General features: G+C 34.9%; 1 protein-coding gene across 3 annotated transcripts in view; it reads right to left on the reverse strand.

The window, feature by feature from the left end:
- Positions 1-14970, reverse strand: part of KHDRBS2 (KH RNA binding domain containing, signal transduction associated 2) — a 572791-nt gene that overhangs the window by 343431 nt on the left and 214390 nt on the right. For all 3 annotated transcript variants that reach the window (XM_077769102.1, XM_077769101.1, XM_077769104.1), the window contains one exon: positions 2142-2258. In XM_077769102.1, coding sequence (XP_077625228.1) covers positions 2142-2258 — 117 coding nt within the window. The remainder of the gene's footprint in view (positions 1-2141; positions 2259-14970) is intronic.

Consider the following 14970-nt stretch of genomic DNA (forward strand, 5'->3'; position numbering starts at 1 on the left):
GGAATGTAAACTCTAGGAGAAGTATTTTTGTCACACTCATTACTATGACCTAGAACTATGGATGACGCATAGTGTGGCACATAGCAACAAATACTTCTGCAATTGATGTATGAATATATTCCTGTGTGGCTGTATAAATACACAGACACAGAGATAATTCCACGGAAGATTCAGGTGAGTTTTATTTCTTGTTAAAAGAATAAAATCACATATAAAATCTTCCTTCCTGGTCATGTCATGTTGGGAAGAGGTAAAATAATGGCACAGAAATCAATGTTTTACCGAGGACTTATTTTTTATTTTAATCAAGTGTTTACTAACGTGAACTTTTACACACCCATGTCTGTGGTTTTATTCCAGTTTTGCGCCCACCACCCTTGGCAGTTAAGCTCTTATCTAGATTCTAAAAAATGTAGTTGACAGTGCAATACATTATTATTGTTGTTCTTTTTCAAATGTTTTTTAAATTTTTTATGTTTTATCATTTTTAAGAGAGACAGACCACGAGCAAGAGAGAGGCAGAGATGGGGAGACACAGAATCCAAATCAGGTTCCAGGCTCTGAGCTGTTAGCACAGAGCCCTATGTAGGGCTCGAATCCATGAACAGTGAGATCATGACCTGAGCTGAGATCGGAGGTTTAACTGACTAAACAACCCAGGTACCCCTATTGTTGTTCTTAAATGTGCTGATTTTCTTTCATTTTGTGAAAAAAAAACAACAACCCAGCAATGAAAAAAACTGAAGCACAGACAAACATGATAGATCACCCAAAAATAATCAATGAGAACCTGGATTTTAAGCAACAGCTAATATCAGCAAATTAAACCTAATGGAAACTTAATAGAACCAAATTTGTTTCCTCCTAGATTTTCAAATACTTATTCTTGTACCTACCATGCTCACAGGAAAAAGGAATCCAGCGTAAAACTTTGTGAACAGAAAAAAATTTACAAATATATGGGAATAAACAACAGCACTCATTTACTTTGAAAGCTATGGAGGGAGGGACTACACAGATACTCTGAGTATGCAAAGCTGACAGGGACATTTCTCTGGCTGGTGGGAGTGTACAGTTTAATGAGAGAAACCAAACATTTCAATAAAATATGTTGTGATGAGAGGATTTAGCTGATCACAGGAGTTCAGGAAAGCCCTGTTAGGGAGATGATGCCTGATCTAAATCTTAAGAAAGTCTGCAGAGTATAAAAAGCACACAATATGAAGTTTACACTGTAAGATTGTGAGCTATCTGTTCAGTGACATTTCCCACTATAAATTTCTTCAAGATTTCACATTAATAGTTACAAGAGAGAGCTCCTAAACAATTTTCTAAGTAATTCCCACAGTCAGAAAAAAATGTTTGAATATTATATTTTCCATGGTACATACTGAATCAGAAGAGCACGGCCTGATCAAATAATGCTACCCTCACACATCATCCCTTTCTTGATGAATCGTTAAAGATCATTTATGTATAAATCTCTATAAATAGTTGTTATTTTTCCAAAACAGTGAATTCTAACACCCTGAAAATTGCTTTCACTTTATAAAATAGGACAATGATGTAGTTCAGATGTGAAATAAATCATTTCAAATATCAAAGTTCATATATTTCTTAGCTTATTTGTTCTTTTGATGTCAGGTGAATTGAAACATTTAAGAAAGTAAATGGAATTCTCTTAGATTTGAAGATGAGTATTTGAAATTGCTTTAGGTAAGAAGGACAAAGTGAAATGGAGCAGAGAGATAAAAAGAGAGAATGATACAATGGATGTGATCAGATGACATAGTTGAAGACAGAAAGGGGATCCAGACAGGGAATTAAAGAAAATGAGCATGGGCATATAGAACTTTCTACAGAGGACACAGAAAAAGTGAAAAGATTTGACAACATCTTACACAAAGGACTAAAGAGAATAAAGATACAGAATTAGATGTTCTGGGGGGGGGGCGGGAATAAGGTGGATAATTGATTTTTATGAAAATAGAAGAATCGACAGAGAGTGCAATAGGGTAGTCCCAGAAGGTGAAAATCACAGGAAATGATGGGAGAAGAGTGCAGATGTGCTTGTGAGTTTGGCCATCAGTGTTACAGGGAGCCTTCTGCATGTTCTAAGTATCAAATTCCAAGTTCAGTACCTTTGCTTTATCTCTCATTGATCCTTTGCCCAGGATAGACATTTTAGCACCTGTTTCTTCTTGTAGTCTCTTCAAGGAGTTTCCTCTTGGTCCAAGCAATTTCCCCACAAAATTGAACTAGGAAACAAAATCAATAGAATTCTGTTTTAAAGTAGAAAAAAGTAATAATTTGCATCAAAAATAAATAATGTGTTATGAGTTTTTCAGGCTTTACCATGCAGAAGAGAGTTATGCCATTCACACACAGAATACACACACATGAAACTATTTCAGATCTTCTAATCTAGGATGATTTTTAAAAAGGATGCCTCTTTCTAAAGGATTGCTAAAATCAATAATATATTGACCATGTCATATACTTACAAAAAAGAGATTAGGGAGAAGCACTATGGTTACAAAATTTTTAAAAGCTTTTTCTCTCCAAGCAGATTATTGAAACAAAAACAAACAATTGTGTTAGATTATGCACCTTCAAAACTGCAAAGGTTAGTATTTAAATAGATTTTTATTTTTTAATGTTTATTTATTTATTTTGAGAAGTTGAGATCGCAAGAACGGGGTAGGGACAAAGAGAAAAGGCAAGAGGGAATCCCAAGGAGGCTCCATACTCACTTGCTAGTGTGAAGCCCGACACGGAGCTCGATCTCACAAGTGTGATTGTGAGATCAGGACCTGATCCCAAATCAAGAGTCAGTTGCTTAACTGACTGAGCCACCCAGGCAACCCATTTTAAATAGATTTTTAAAATAAAATTTAATATTCATTTTTGTTAAGCATTGTCTGTGCCCATAACATTCTATTCCAAAAGTCATGATTATGAATGAAGTGATTCAACTATTCTTCAATCTTACATTCTGTATGTTAAATAAAGACTTGTTCTTAGGATCAGCAAATGAAAGATGTGATCACGTTTACAGAAAAGTTTAAAACACTACTGATCGTGCATATATACAAAATAGTTTCTCTAAACGGGAAATTCTAGGGGATCTACTGAGTTTGTTATTCTTCCTGAAATATAGTTAAAAACAGGTGAAATAAAAGCAGTTATTGGAATATTTTGTCAGTTACTAACATACACCAAATGACTTGGATAATCATTCACTGATTGATTTGAAAAATAGAAAGGGCACCTGGGTGGCTCAATCGGTTAAGTGTCAGACTTCATTCAGCTCAGGTCATGATCGCGAAGTCAGGTCCATGGATTCAAGCCCTGTATCTGGCTCTATGCTGACATCTCAGAGCCTGGAGCCTGTTTCAGATGATATGTTTCCCTCTCTCTCTCTGCCCCTCCCCGTTCTCTCTCTCTCGCTCTCTCTCAAAAATAAATAAGCAATAAAATAAATTTAAAAATATAATAAAAAATAGAAAGGGCTTAGAATGCACCAAAAACTGGAGAATCCACCAAAAATTGTGTTGGGTAAATGAAAAGCAAAGACAAAGTTAAGTAACTGCTATCTAAATGAGAGTTTTTCTCCATTTATTTTAAAATCTATAATCCTGTCATAAGCCACACCGTACTGAATGGTGAAAGACTAAATGCTTTTCTCCTAAGTCCAGGATAAATTCAAGGATGTCTGCTTTCACCACATTTATTTACTATTGTACTAAAATGTACATTGTTGTACTCATAGGGAAGTAGGTAAATGGAACAGTATGAAGTTCAGAAAGACTACACTTAGAAGGTAAATTGATTTCCAACAAAAGTGCCCAAGCAATAATATTTGAAAAGCAAATCCTTTTAGCAAATGGAGCTAGAATAATTGGATATTCATATGCAAAGAAAAGAAAAAAAAAACACCAAAACAAACCAAACACAAAGAAACCTTTTCTGCCTTTTCTGTCCTACCTCACTCTAAGGCAAATTTTATTTTGAGATATATCATAGATCTCAACATAAAATCTAAAACTATAAAAATTCTAGTTAGAAAGCATTCAAGAATGCCATTGCAAAGTTAAACTGGAAAAAGTTACTTAATAAGAAGCAAACAGCACTCACGAAAGCTTTTGCTGATCCAAAACCCACTAAGAAACTGAATAGACAAGCCACAGACTGGGAGATGATACTCCCTGTGCATCTGAAAAATGATTAGTTTCTAAATATAACACTGTATGTTAACTAACTGGAATTAAAATACAAACTTTATTTATTTTTTTAACGTTTATTTACTTTTGAGACATAGAGAGACAGAGCTTGAGCGGGGGAGAGGCAGAGAGAGAGGGAGACACAGAATCTGAAGCAGGCTCCAGGCTCTGAGCTGTCTGCACAGAGCCTGATGCGGGGCTCAAACTCACAGACCTCGAGATCATGACCTGAGCCAAAGTTGGCCGCTTAACTGACTGAGCCACCCAGCTGCCCCTAAAATACAAACTTTAATAAAGTTAGTATAAGTGGGTTGCCTACATGGTTCAGTCAATTAGCATCAGACTCTTGATTTTGGCTCAGGTCAAGATCTCATGGTTCATGAGATTGAGCTCTGCATCAGGCTCCTTGTGATTCTCTCTCTCTCTCTTTCTCTCTCTCTGCCCCAACTCTGCTCTCTCGCTATCTCTCTCAAAAATAAATAAATAAGCTTTAAAAATGATTAGTACCTAAAATCTATAAAAAGTTCCATCAAGTCAATTATTAAACACATATATCGGAATTACCAAAACAAAAACAAAAACAAAAAAGACCAAATATTGATGAGGATGAGGATGAGGATGTAGAACTACTGGACAATTACTGTTGGCAGTTTAAAATGATACAGCTACCTTTAGAAAGAGTGACAATTATTTATAAAGTTATACATAGAGTTCTGCTACGACCCAGCAATTCTACTTAGGTATTTAACCAAGGGAAATAGAAGCATATGTTAACAAAACAACTTGTGCAAGAGTGTTAATGACATTTTACTCACAGTCACCATTAAACTATAAATAATCCAATGCCTATCCAAGGAGAAAAGATCAACAAGCTTATACATAAAAAGAAGGAAATAATTCACTGACTAACACAATGATATGGATATATCTCACAATTATGTTGACTGAAAGAGGCCAGATACAAAAAAAGTGTATCATGTTACGTTCCAGTAATACAAAATTCTAGAAACCAAAATAATATATGGTATTAGAATTCTTAAGATTGGTTGCCTGTGGAAGACAGAAGGCCAGGATTGGACTGGCGGGAAGTGGCATGAAGGAAACATCTGGCGTGATGGAATTGTTCCACATTTTGTTGAAAGTATAGATACATTTTTGTCAAAACTTACCTAGTTGTACACTGAAATCTGTGCATTTCACAGTATATAAACAGTACTTCAATTAAAAATGGAGGCAAAATTAGAAGGTTGAAAAGAGAAATATTTTAAGAATCGTATCATAACTAAATGTCTTACAAAGAAATACTAATTGCAGGCACTTGTACATAGTATATCACTAGGCTTTTAGGAAATACATCATTCTAATCTATGTAGATGTTGGAGGAGTTGTTGAGTAGATATGACAGTTGACCCACGACCTGGACTTTGGAGGCTCTTTACCCCCTCCCTTATCCTTGGAATTTATGTTCCACCCACTGTTCTCACAATAGGAGCCACTTTAAGGACACAGCCTTTAGACCATCTGGACTGTAAACATGACTGAACCATATTAAGGCCTCTGCATAAACTCTTAAGACTGTGGTGGGCAGGTGCTAAGTGCTACTCATTTTGCAGCCTCCCAAGATAAACCTCATATAGAGGTGCCCTTGCTTATTAAACCTTCCACCTTCCAATCTGGAGTGGCCTGCCTCTTTCTTCTGTCTGTTCCTTGCCCTCCCGTGTATGGGAGCCAGTTTTGAAAATCACCCAGGAAATTCCTCTGGTTGTGAGCTAATAGCAGACTATCCAGAGAAGGAAATGGAGAAATATTCCTCAACTCAGGCTAATATTACCTTGATATAAAACCAAATCATAAAGAGAATTTATAGAGCAAATCCACTCATGAAATAAACCCACTTAACAAAATAGCAGCCTGCTGTATATATAAAAAATACATGATGATTGAGTTGTGTTTGTCACAGATAACACAGGTAGTTTAAGATTTATAACCCTTAAGTTATAACCCTTAATTTATAACAATGGAGAAAAAAATGGTTAACATTTTATATGGACAGGTAAAAAAAGGCTAACATTTTATTTAAACAGAAAAGTAATTTTATGAAATTCAATCTTTGTAAAGCTCATATCATCTGAAAAATGAAGGAAACTTCCTTCATTTTAGTCGCTTTCTAAAAAAAACCTGTAAGAATAGTATATTTGATAGTAAAATAATAAAAAAAAGATAAAGATGCTTATTATTGTTCTCTTCAACAATGAAGATTCAAGCCACTGAATAAATGTCATAACTGTCACAAAGAAACAAAATGTCACTCAAGTTTTATAAAATTTATATATATGTATATAAAGCTTAAAGTAATTTCAGAAAAATCATCAGAATCAGTAAAAAAGCTTAGCAAGGTGTTTTATACAAAATCAATATAAAAAATCAATTGTATTTTTGTACACCAGCAACATATAATTAGTAATTTTTTTTAAAAAGACAGATACCATTTATGGCATCAGTAAAAAATAAGATTTCCTAAGAATAAATTGAATTATGCACAATCAAAACCTTTACAGAAAAAATATAAAACACATTAATGAAGCTGTCAAATGGATACACATAGATTGAGAGACAGATCATGTTCATGGACAGGAAGTCTCAATTTCTAGTATTTTCAATTACGTCTATAGGCTCAACACAGTTCTAATTACAATCACAATATGATTTGGATCAACTTATCAATTGGTTGTAAAATTTTATGAAAACATCAAAGTCCAAGAGTAGTCAAAACATTCAAAAGGAGAACAAGTAGAGGACTATGCCTATCACCTACAAAGATTCATTATAAAGCTGTATTAATTATGATAATGTGGTATGTATAGTCCTGGAACACAGACAGAAAATGGAGCAGTGGAATCCAGAACCCAGAAGAAGACTCCGCCTTATGTTAAAATGATGTATGATACCAGGGTCAGTACAGATCACTAAGGCAGAATAATGGCCCCCTAAAGATGTCCATGACCTAATACACTGGTTTGGTAAATGTGTTACCCTGCAAAAGAAACTTTGCAACTCTGACTCAATTAGGAATTTTGAGATGAAGAGATTATCCTGATTACCCAGGTTTGCTCAATGCCCTTATAAATTAAAGAAAAAGGTAACAGAATGAGGTTGGAGTGATGCAATTGCTGGCTTTGAAGATGGGAGAAAGCTATGAGCCAAAGAATAAGGATATCTTCTAGAAGGTGGAGGAATCAAGGAACAGATTTTCCCATAAAACCCCCAGAAGGAAAGCAGCCTTACTGACACTTTAATTTTACTGCACGAGAATCATTTCAGACTTCTGATCTTTATAACTGTAAAATAAGAAATCTGTTGTGTTTTAAGCCACTTAAGTTTGTGTTAGCTGTTACAGAAACAACAGAAAGCTACTAAGTTAAGGAAAGAAGGAAGTATCTAATACAGAGTATAATTGGCTATCCATAGTAAGAATAACAAAATTGCTTCCTACACCATAACAGAAAAGATAAATAGAGATGAATTATAGATTTAGCAGTGAAAGGCAAAACTTTAGAATTTCTAACAGAAAAATATTGGGAAATAATGCCTACCACTTCTAAAACAAAAACTAAAAATACGCTAACAGTAAGTCTGATTAAAATTAAGAATATCTATTTATTAAACTACAAAGAAGATAAAAATATGTCACAAATTTGAAAACTATTTACATTACATGTTACCAACAAAACAGTAGTTTACAAAAAGTACAAAACTGTAAGGAAAAGACAAACAGCTTAATAAATAAAAGATAAAATCATGAATATGTCATTGAAGAAAGAACAGCAAAACAAAAATGCATGGAAATTTCAACCTCATTAGAATTTAAATAAAAGTCAAAGTACGATGACAATAAGATCTCATTTTATACACATAATGATGGTAGTAGATGAAGTCAGAAGCCAAACACAGAATGTGGAGACACAAAGATTCATAAACTCTGCTTATAGGGATGTAAATAGATTCAACTATTTTGCCATTGTCTTATAAATCTGCAATGTATATAACCTATGTCTCAGCAATTTCATTCTTAGGTATATTCTGCAGGTAAGTCGTGGCACATGTACAAGAATATTAAAAGTCTCAAGCTTGTAAGAGCAAAAATAATTGGGAAAAGCCATCAATTCAAGAATGTTCAACTTGAAGGGCACCTGGGGAGCTCATACGGTTAAGCGGCCAACTTCAAGCTCAGGTCATGATCTTGCGGTTCCTGAGTTTGAGCCCCAGATGGGGATCTGTGCTGACAGCTCAGAGCCTGGAACCTGCTTCGCTTTCTGTGTCTCCCTCTCTCTTGTTCCCCCAGCCCCCACTCATGCTCTGTCTCTCAAAAATAAACAAACATTAGAAATATTTTTTAAAAAGAATGGTCAATTTGACCCCATATCAACACTTGTTTATGTCTTAGATGTGCTTCCTAGATATCATTCCACATATGCTTCCTTTTGTGTTGCGATTTTGTCAAAAACAAAAAGTTGCATGAGATGAGGAAGATGATCATGAATTGGAGTCCTTTATTCTTGGCAAATCATGGTGCTCAGACATGACTGCTTTACTGATGTCTACATGAGCCCCCACTCCGTGGATGTAAGAACCCCACAGACTCTTCACAAGCTTTAAGTTCTAGGTTGTGTCAGGCTTCAGACTCAGATCTTCACAGCCCATGGGTGACAATTCTCCTAAGGTCTTGTCCCTCATCTCTTCCAACATCATGCTAGTCCTAAATTATAGACTGTAACTATTACATAGAGTGTAGATCTTACTTATCTTCCAGAATAATGATGGTACAAATGATTAAGTAAACTGTAACATATCCATAGTGGGATATTTATAACAGTGAACATAAATTACCCACAACTATATGAAATCTCATTATTAAATCCTAGAAATAAAATTATGAGTAAAAAATGCAAGGGGTAGACATATGACATTGTTTTTATAAAGCCCAAAAAGCAAAATCAATGTTTTATTTATAAATAAATGCTCAAGTAGTTAATCCAACCTTCAAATAACAGGCATAATAATAAACATAAAATTCAAAGTCTTGGTAACCTCTGGGAATGGACAGTGGAGAGTATGATCAAAGGGAAACACATAGCGGTGTCAAAATGATAGAATATCTAAAATATTATTTTAGACTTTAGTTTAACTTAGGGGTTCATGATATCCATTTTATTTTATGTCCTACAAGAAAAGCACACATATTCTTGAATGAATTAAATATTACATAACTTAAAAAAATGGAATAGATCAATTCCCATTGAGTAAATTTTGACTGAATTTCTCTTTAATACTCTGTTATAGAACGTACTTGTCCCTTCACAGGTAGTAGTAAAGCATCAGATAGTAAAATACCAAAGTGGGGCAGGTGGGTAGCTCAGTTGATTATCTGACTTTGGCTCAGGTCATGATCTGTTTGTGAGTTCTAGGCCTGCTTCGGGCTCACTGTTGTCAGCACAGAGCCCATTTGGGATCCTCTGTTTCCTTCCATCTCCACCCCTCCCACACTCATACTCTGTCTCTCAAAAATATATAAATACATTAAAAACAAAAACAAAAAAAACGAAAGCACTCAAAGTGGTATCTCCACTGGGAATGCTTATGACTGAAAGGAAGAGATACCATTTCATGCATTCCTGGTTGAGGACAGGTTATTAACAAAATGTATATATGAGCTGTACTCTTGAGAAATATCTGGTCTTTGCCTTGATTATTGTGACACATTTCCCAGTATTTCTTTTTCAATACAGTATTTTCATTTCTAACCAATGACCAGTTTGAAACCAAATTGTCTGAAGCTATAAGAGGACATCTCTTTCAATTCTTTCACAAAATCTACGTTTTGAAATAGAACACACAGATTCAATGGAATGAAGATGTTGTATAATCAGAGATTTAAACTGATGGAAAGTATCTTTTATCAGTAACATTAATTATATAACATTATTTTAAACATGCAGTACTTTTAAAGTGTTTTTAAAATTTATAAATATACAGCCTACCATTTGCTTTTGCAAACAAGTATTTATTTATAATACTTTAAGTTTGCTTATAAGATTTTATCTCTTCCCTAATATCTGCAGTTTTTGGAGCCAACAATGAAGAATGGCACAAAAACTTTTTTTCCCAATTATTATTTGGATAAGTAAAATGCACCAACATAAGTGAACAAGTAGAGCATAATAATTAAGAGCATGGTTCTGAAGCCTGATTACATGGATTTGTAAATGTGCTAGCTATATAAATTCAGCTATATTACTTAACCTCTCCTTAGCTTCATTTTTCTTATCTGTAAATAGAAAGAATAAAGATAATAATACATACACAATAAGTACCCAGTAAATGCGGGTTGTTCAAAGAAAGAAAAAACACTAATTTGAAAATATACAAGCACTTATTGTTATACAGCATTATTTGTAACAGCCATGATATGAAGTAATCCAAGTGTCCACTAATAGATGAATGGATAAAGAAAATGTGGTGTGTGTGTGTGTGTGTGAGTGTACGTATAATGGAATATTACTCAGCCAAACAAAATGAGGTCTTGGCATTTGCAACAATACAGACCTAGAGGGTATTATGCTAAGTGAAATAAGTCAGACAAAGACAAATACTGCATGATTTCACTTATATACCTAATCTAAAGAGCAAGCAAAGAAACAAACAGACACTTACTTTTTTTTTTTTAAGTAGGCTCCACACCTAGTGTGGAGACTGATACAGCAGGGCTTAAGCTCACCCCTGAGATCAAGACCTGAACTGAGATCAAGAGTCGGACACTTAACTGACTGAGCCACCCTGTCACCCCAAAATAACAGACACTTAAATACAGAGAACACACTGGGGGTTGCCACAGGGAAAGGGGGGAAGGATAGTTGAAATAAGGGGATTAAGAGGTACAAACTGTCAGTTACAAAATAAGATTAGAAACAGAGATGAAGAGTACGGCTCAGGGAATATATTCAATAACATCATAATAACCTTCTCTAGTGACAGATGCTGACTACCTTTATCATGATGAACACTGAATAATGTACAGAATTGTTGAATCAATACATTGTAAAACTGAAACTAATATAGCATTGTATGTTAATTATAATTCAGTTTTATGAAGTGGGTTGTTATTATTACACAATTATTATTTTTTAGTAGATTGTAATAGTATGAGACCCATAGCGAAATTTGACTTCAGTAACCCTTATTCTTTTATTTTTACATTAATATTTTTATGTTTTTTATATATAATGAATTTTATAATTATTGGCTGCTATTACTTGCTATGATTAACATATTTGGAAGGCTCATTCTGTGTTGGGCACTAAGTCCTCTACATGGATGATCTCATAGTAAGTGTGGTGATGAGAAAAATGTTTACAAACCCCTCCTCACAAGGCCACCTCTACTGTAAAGCCAGGTACTTCCATCCAAAGAATGGATACCATTTCTGTTTCAGATTTTAAAGCAAGATGTAATTATGAAGCTGGTATATATCTTTTATATGGTGCTTAGATTTGGGAAATTTATTTTAAGATAAATTTGGAAAACATCCAATACAAATAAGTTGTTCTAATTAATACCTTTTTTTTTCTCTCCTTTCATGCTATATTCAGTCTCCTTCAAACAAAGTCAAATGACATAATCATGACAGGTGAATTATCAGTTCACTGAAAACAGTTGGTTCTAACCTTTCCTTTAAAGCAAATTTCTTTCAACATGGAAAATAACTCAAACACTACACCACGGTGTCTTCAATATTTAGCTATAATTTAGTAACTTGGGAACCTCTAAGATTCTTTAGGCTTAATAGAGTGAACACAGCTGTGTTTTCAGTATGTTAAATATCTTCAAATAATTTTAAAGTATTTTATCCACATGTGCTTTAAGGAATTAAATTTGTGGATGTCAAATTCATTTATGCTTAAGTCACTGAACAGTTGTTTTATAATAACTTTTATATTCAAAAGGCCTTTTGAGCAATTTTAATCAGATTTTTAATGTTTTTCTAAAAGAAAATATTTAAATCACGTCAAGTAAAACTAACCAAAAGAACACATTTCAATCGATTTGTAAAGCTACAATATATAACTTGTGGCAAAGCAATAGCTTTTCTTAAAAACGGGAACATCTTCAGCAAAATGTTTCAGGAAAGGACATTTTTTTAACATAGTAAACCCAGGAACAGTTTAAAATTAGGTGAAACTATGGGTGGGTGGCTGGCTCATGACTCTCAATCTCAGGGTCATGAGCTGGAGTCCCATATTGGCTGTGGAACCCACTTAAAATTAAAAAATAGTAACAATAATATATAAAAATAAAATAAAATAAGGTGAAAATAAACTTCAATAATTTTGGGTATATGTATTTCAAAGTTTACCCCAGAATCTAATATCTCTATTTTCTAATAATCTAGTTATTTTCTTTTAAATATATTTTTTTAATGTTTTATTTATTTCTAGGAGAGAGAGAGAGAGATAACGTGAGCAGGGGAGGGTCAGAGAGAGAGGGAGTCACAGACTGAAACAGGCTCCAGGCTCTGAGCTGGCAGTCAGCACAGAGCCCGACGCGGGGCTCGAACCCACGAACCACGAGATCATGACCTAAGCGAAAGTCGGACGCTCAACTGACTAAGCCACCCATGCGCCCCTAATCTAGTTATTTTCTAAATAATCTAATTTTCTGGTGCCCCAGAATCTAAATTCGCTCATTTTACCCTTTTTTCTTAATTAATTCATTCCTACCTGATTAAATTTTTCATCAATACTTGTATAAAATAAACTTTTTTTTTCTTTACCATATGGCATTTTTCATTTTTTTTAATGTTTATTTATTTTTGAGAGAGACAGAATAGGAGCAGGGGAGGGGCAGATAGAGAGGGAGACACAGAATCTGAAGCAGGTTCCAGGCTCTGAGCTGTCAGCACAAAGCCTGATGCAGGGCTTGAACCGCAGACTGTGGGATCATGACCTGAGCTGAAGTCAGACACTCAACAGACTGAGCCACCCAGGGGCTCCACCATGTGGCATTTTTCTAATGAAATGTTTGCAAACTAATTCCAGCAGTTTGTTTCTTCTCAAATAGAAGAGGCAGTACCTTAGCCTTAGTTCTCATATTGTGGGCACTAAAATTACAACTGTTTTGTGATGAAAGGGCAGGGTTGATTACTAGGGCCACTTGTGAAGAATCTCTAAATTACTAGTCTCTGCTGCTGGCCGCAATATTCTGATCCTCAAATTCTTCTTGTCCTCATATCTCTTTATATTTGAACACCATCTTCATCTCCATCCTACTCCTGACTTGAATATGAATCCCCTTTTTAATGAGTAGGAATTCATAGAGCTTCTTGGATTCTATATTTGGGAATTCAATGTTAAGTCATCCTTTAGTATTCTACTCTTGTGTTTGTCTCCATTAACACAAAGGTAAGCAAATTTGGGCAGACTGCACAAAGAGAGACCACAGTTGCAGATCAAAAAATATTCTTTCAGTATATATAGACAGGAAAAGACAACACTTCAGGTACTCATCTCAGCAATCATCAAAGGACACTGGTGAGCAAAGGATCAGAGCTTTATTCAACTGCAAAAACATCAAGCTACGTCTGTAGAATTTAATAATACCATTTAGAATTTACAGAGAACTCTATCAAAGAAAACCACTTTCAATTTAACAAAATAGACAATGATGAATATTCAAGAAAATGGCGGGGGTGGGGGCTAACCATTAACCATTAAAGACAGTACCCATTAAAACTAACCATTAAAGGGGCGCCTGGGTGGCTTAGTCGGTTAAGCGTCCGACTTTCGCTTAGGTCATGATCTCGCGGTTCGTGGGTTCGAGCCCCGCGTCGGGCTCTGTGCTGACTGCCAGCTCAGAGCCTGGAGCCTGTTTCAGTCTGTGACTCCCTCTCTCTCTGACCCTCCCCTGCTCACGCTGTCTCTCTCTCTCTCCTAGAAATAAATAAAACATTTAAAAAAATAAAAAAATAAAACTAACCATTAAAGATAGTATCAACATATCATCATAAATTAAATGTTATTCAAAAAAACCTATTTATAAAAAATCAAGGATGAAATCAATTTAGTTACTCACTAAACATGCTGGTTTAGCACTCAGAACTTGTGAAATGTATGGAGGATACAAAGTGAAGCAGATAGATATAAATACTTCTTTCAGGAAACTTATATTCCTGTGGGGGGAAAGGGAACAGATGAGCTGTTAAACATTTTAAAAGAAACTGGTAAATGCCATAACAGAAGCACATTAAGTGCTACAAAAATTCAAAGGAAGAAGAAATTATTTCCCTATGGAAAGCTTAGTAAGTTGGATGATTTTGTTGAACCTTGAACAAAGAGGCAGAAGCAGGGCATGGAAAAAAAGGCAGGGACATAGCAAAGTTCAAAAAAGGGAGGTTGCAGAAGATGTAGTGGAGTGGAGGTGGGAAATTAAAGATGGAGGAGTCTATCAGAAGTTGTTTGGTGTAACGTTGATAGATGAAAATGGAGCAGAAAGTAGAATGGCAGTCATAGAGAATAGAAGAGGACAGGAAATGAAATACAGGCCAGGTGGTAGCTGCAACAAGACCCGGCAGTTTATTAAATTGGAGGAATATGAAGAAAAGAGACTGATTAACCAAAACATTCTACATCTGGAGCACTGAAAATATAGTGTATCGTTAACAAAACTGTGGAAGACAGGAGCAAAAGTTTTAGAG

The sequence above is a fragment of the Crocuta crocuta genome, unplaced genomic scaffold, assembly GCF_008692635.1.
Source record: "Crocuta crocuta isolate KB4526 unplaced genomic scaffold, BGI_CrCroc_1.0 scaffold205, whole genome shotgun sequence".
NCBI classification, from domain to species: Eukaryota; Metazoa; Chordata; class Mammalia; order Carnivora; family Hyaenidae; genus Crocuta; species Crocuta crocuta.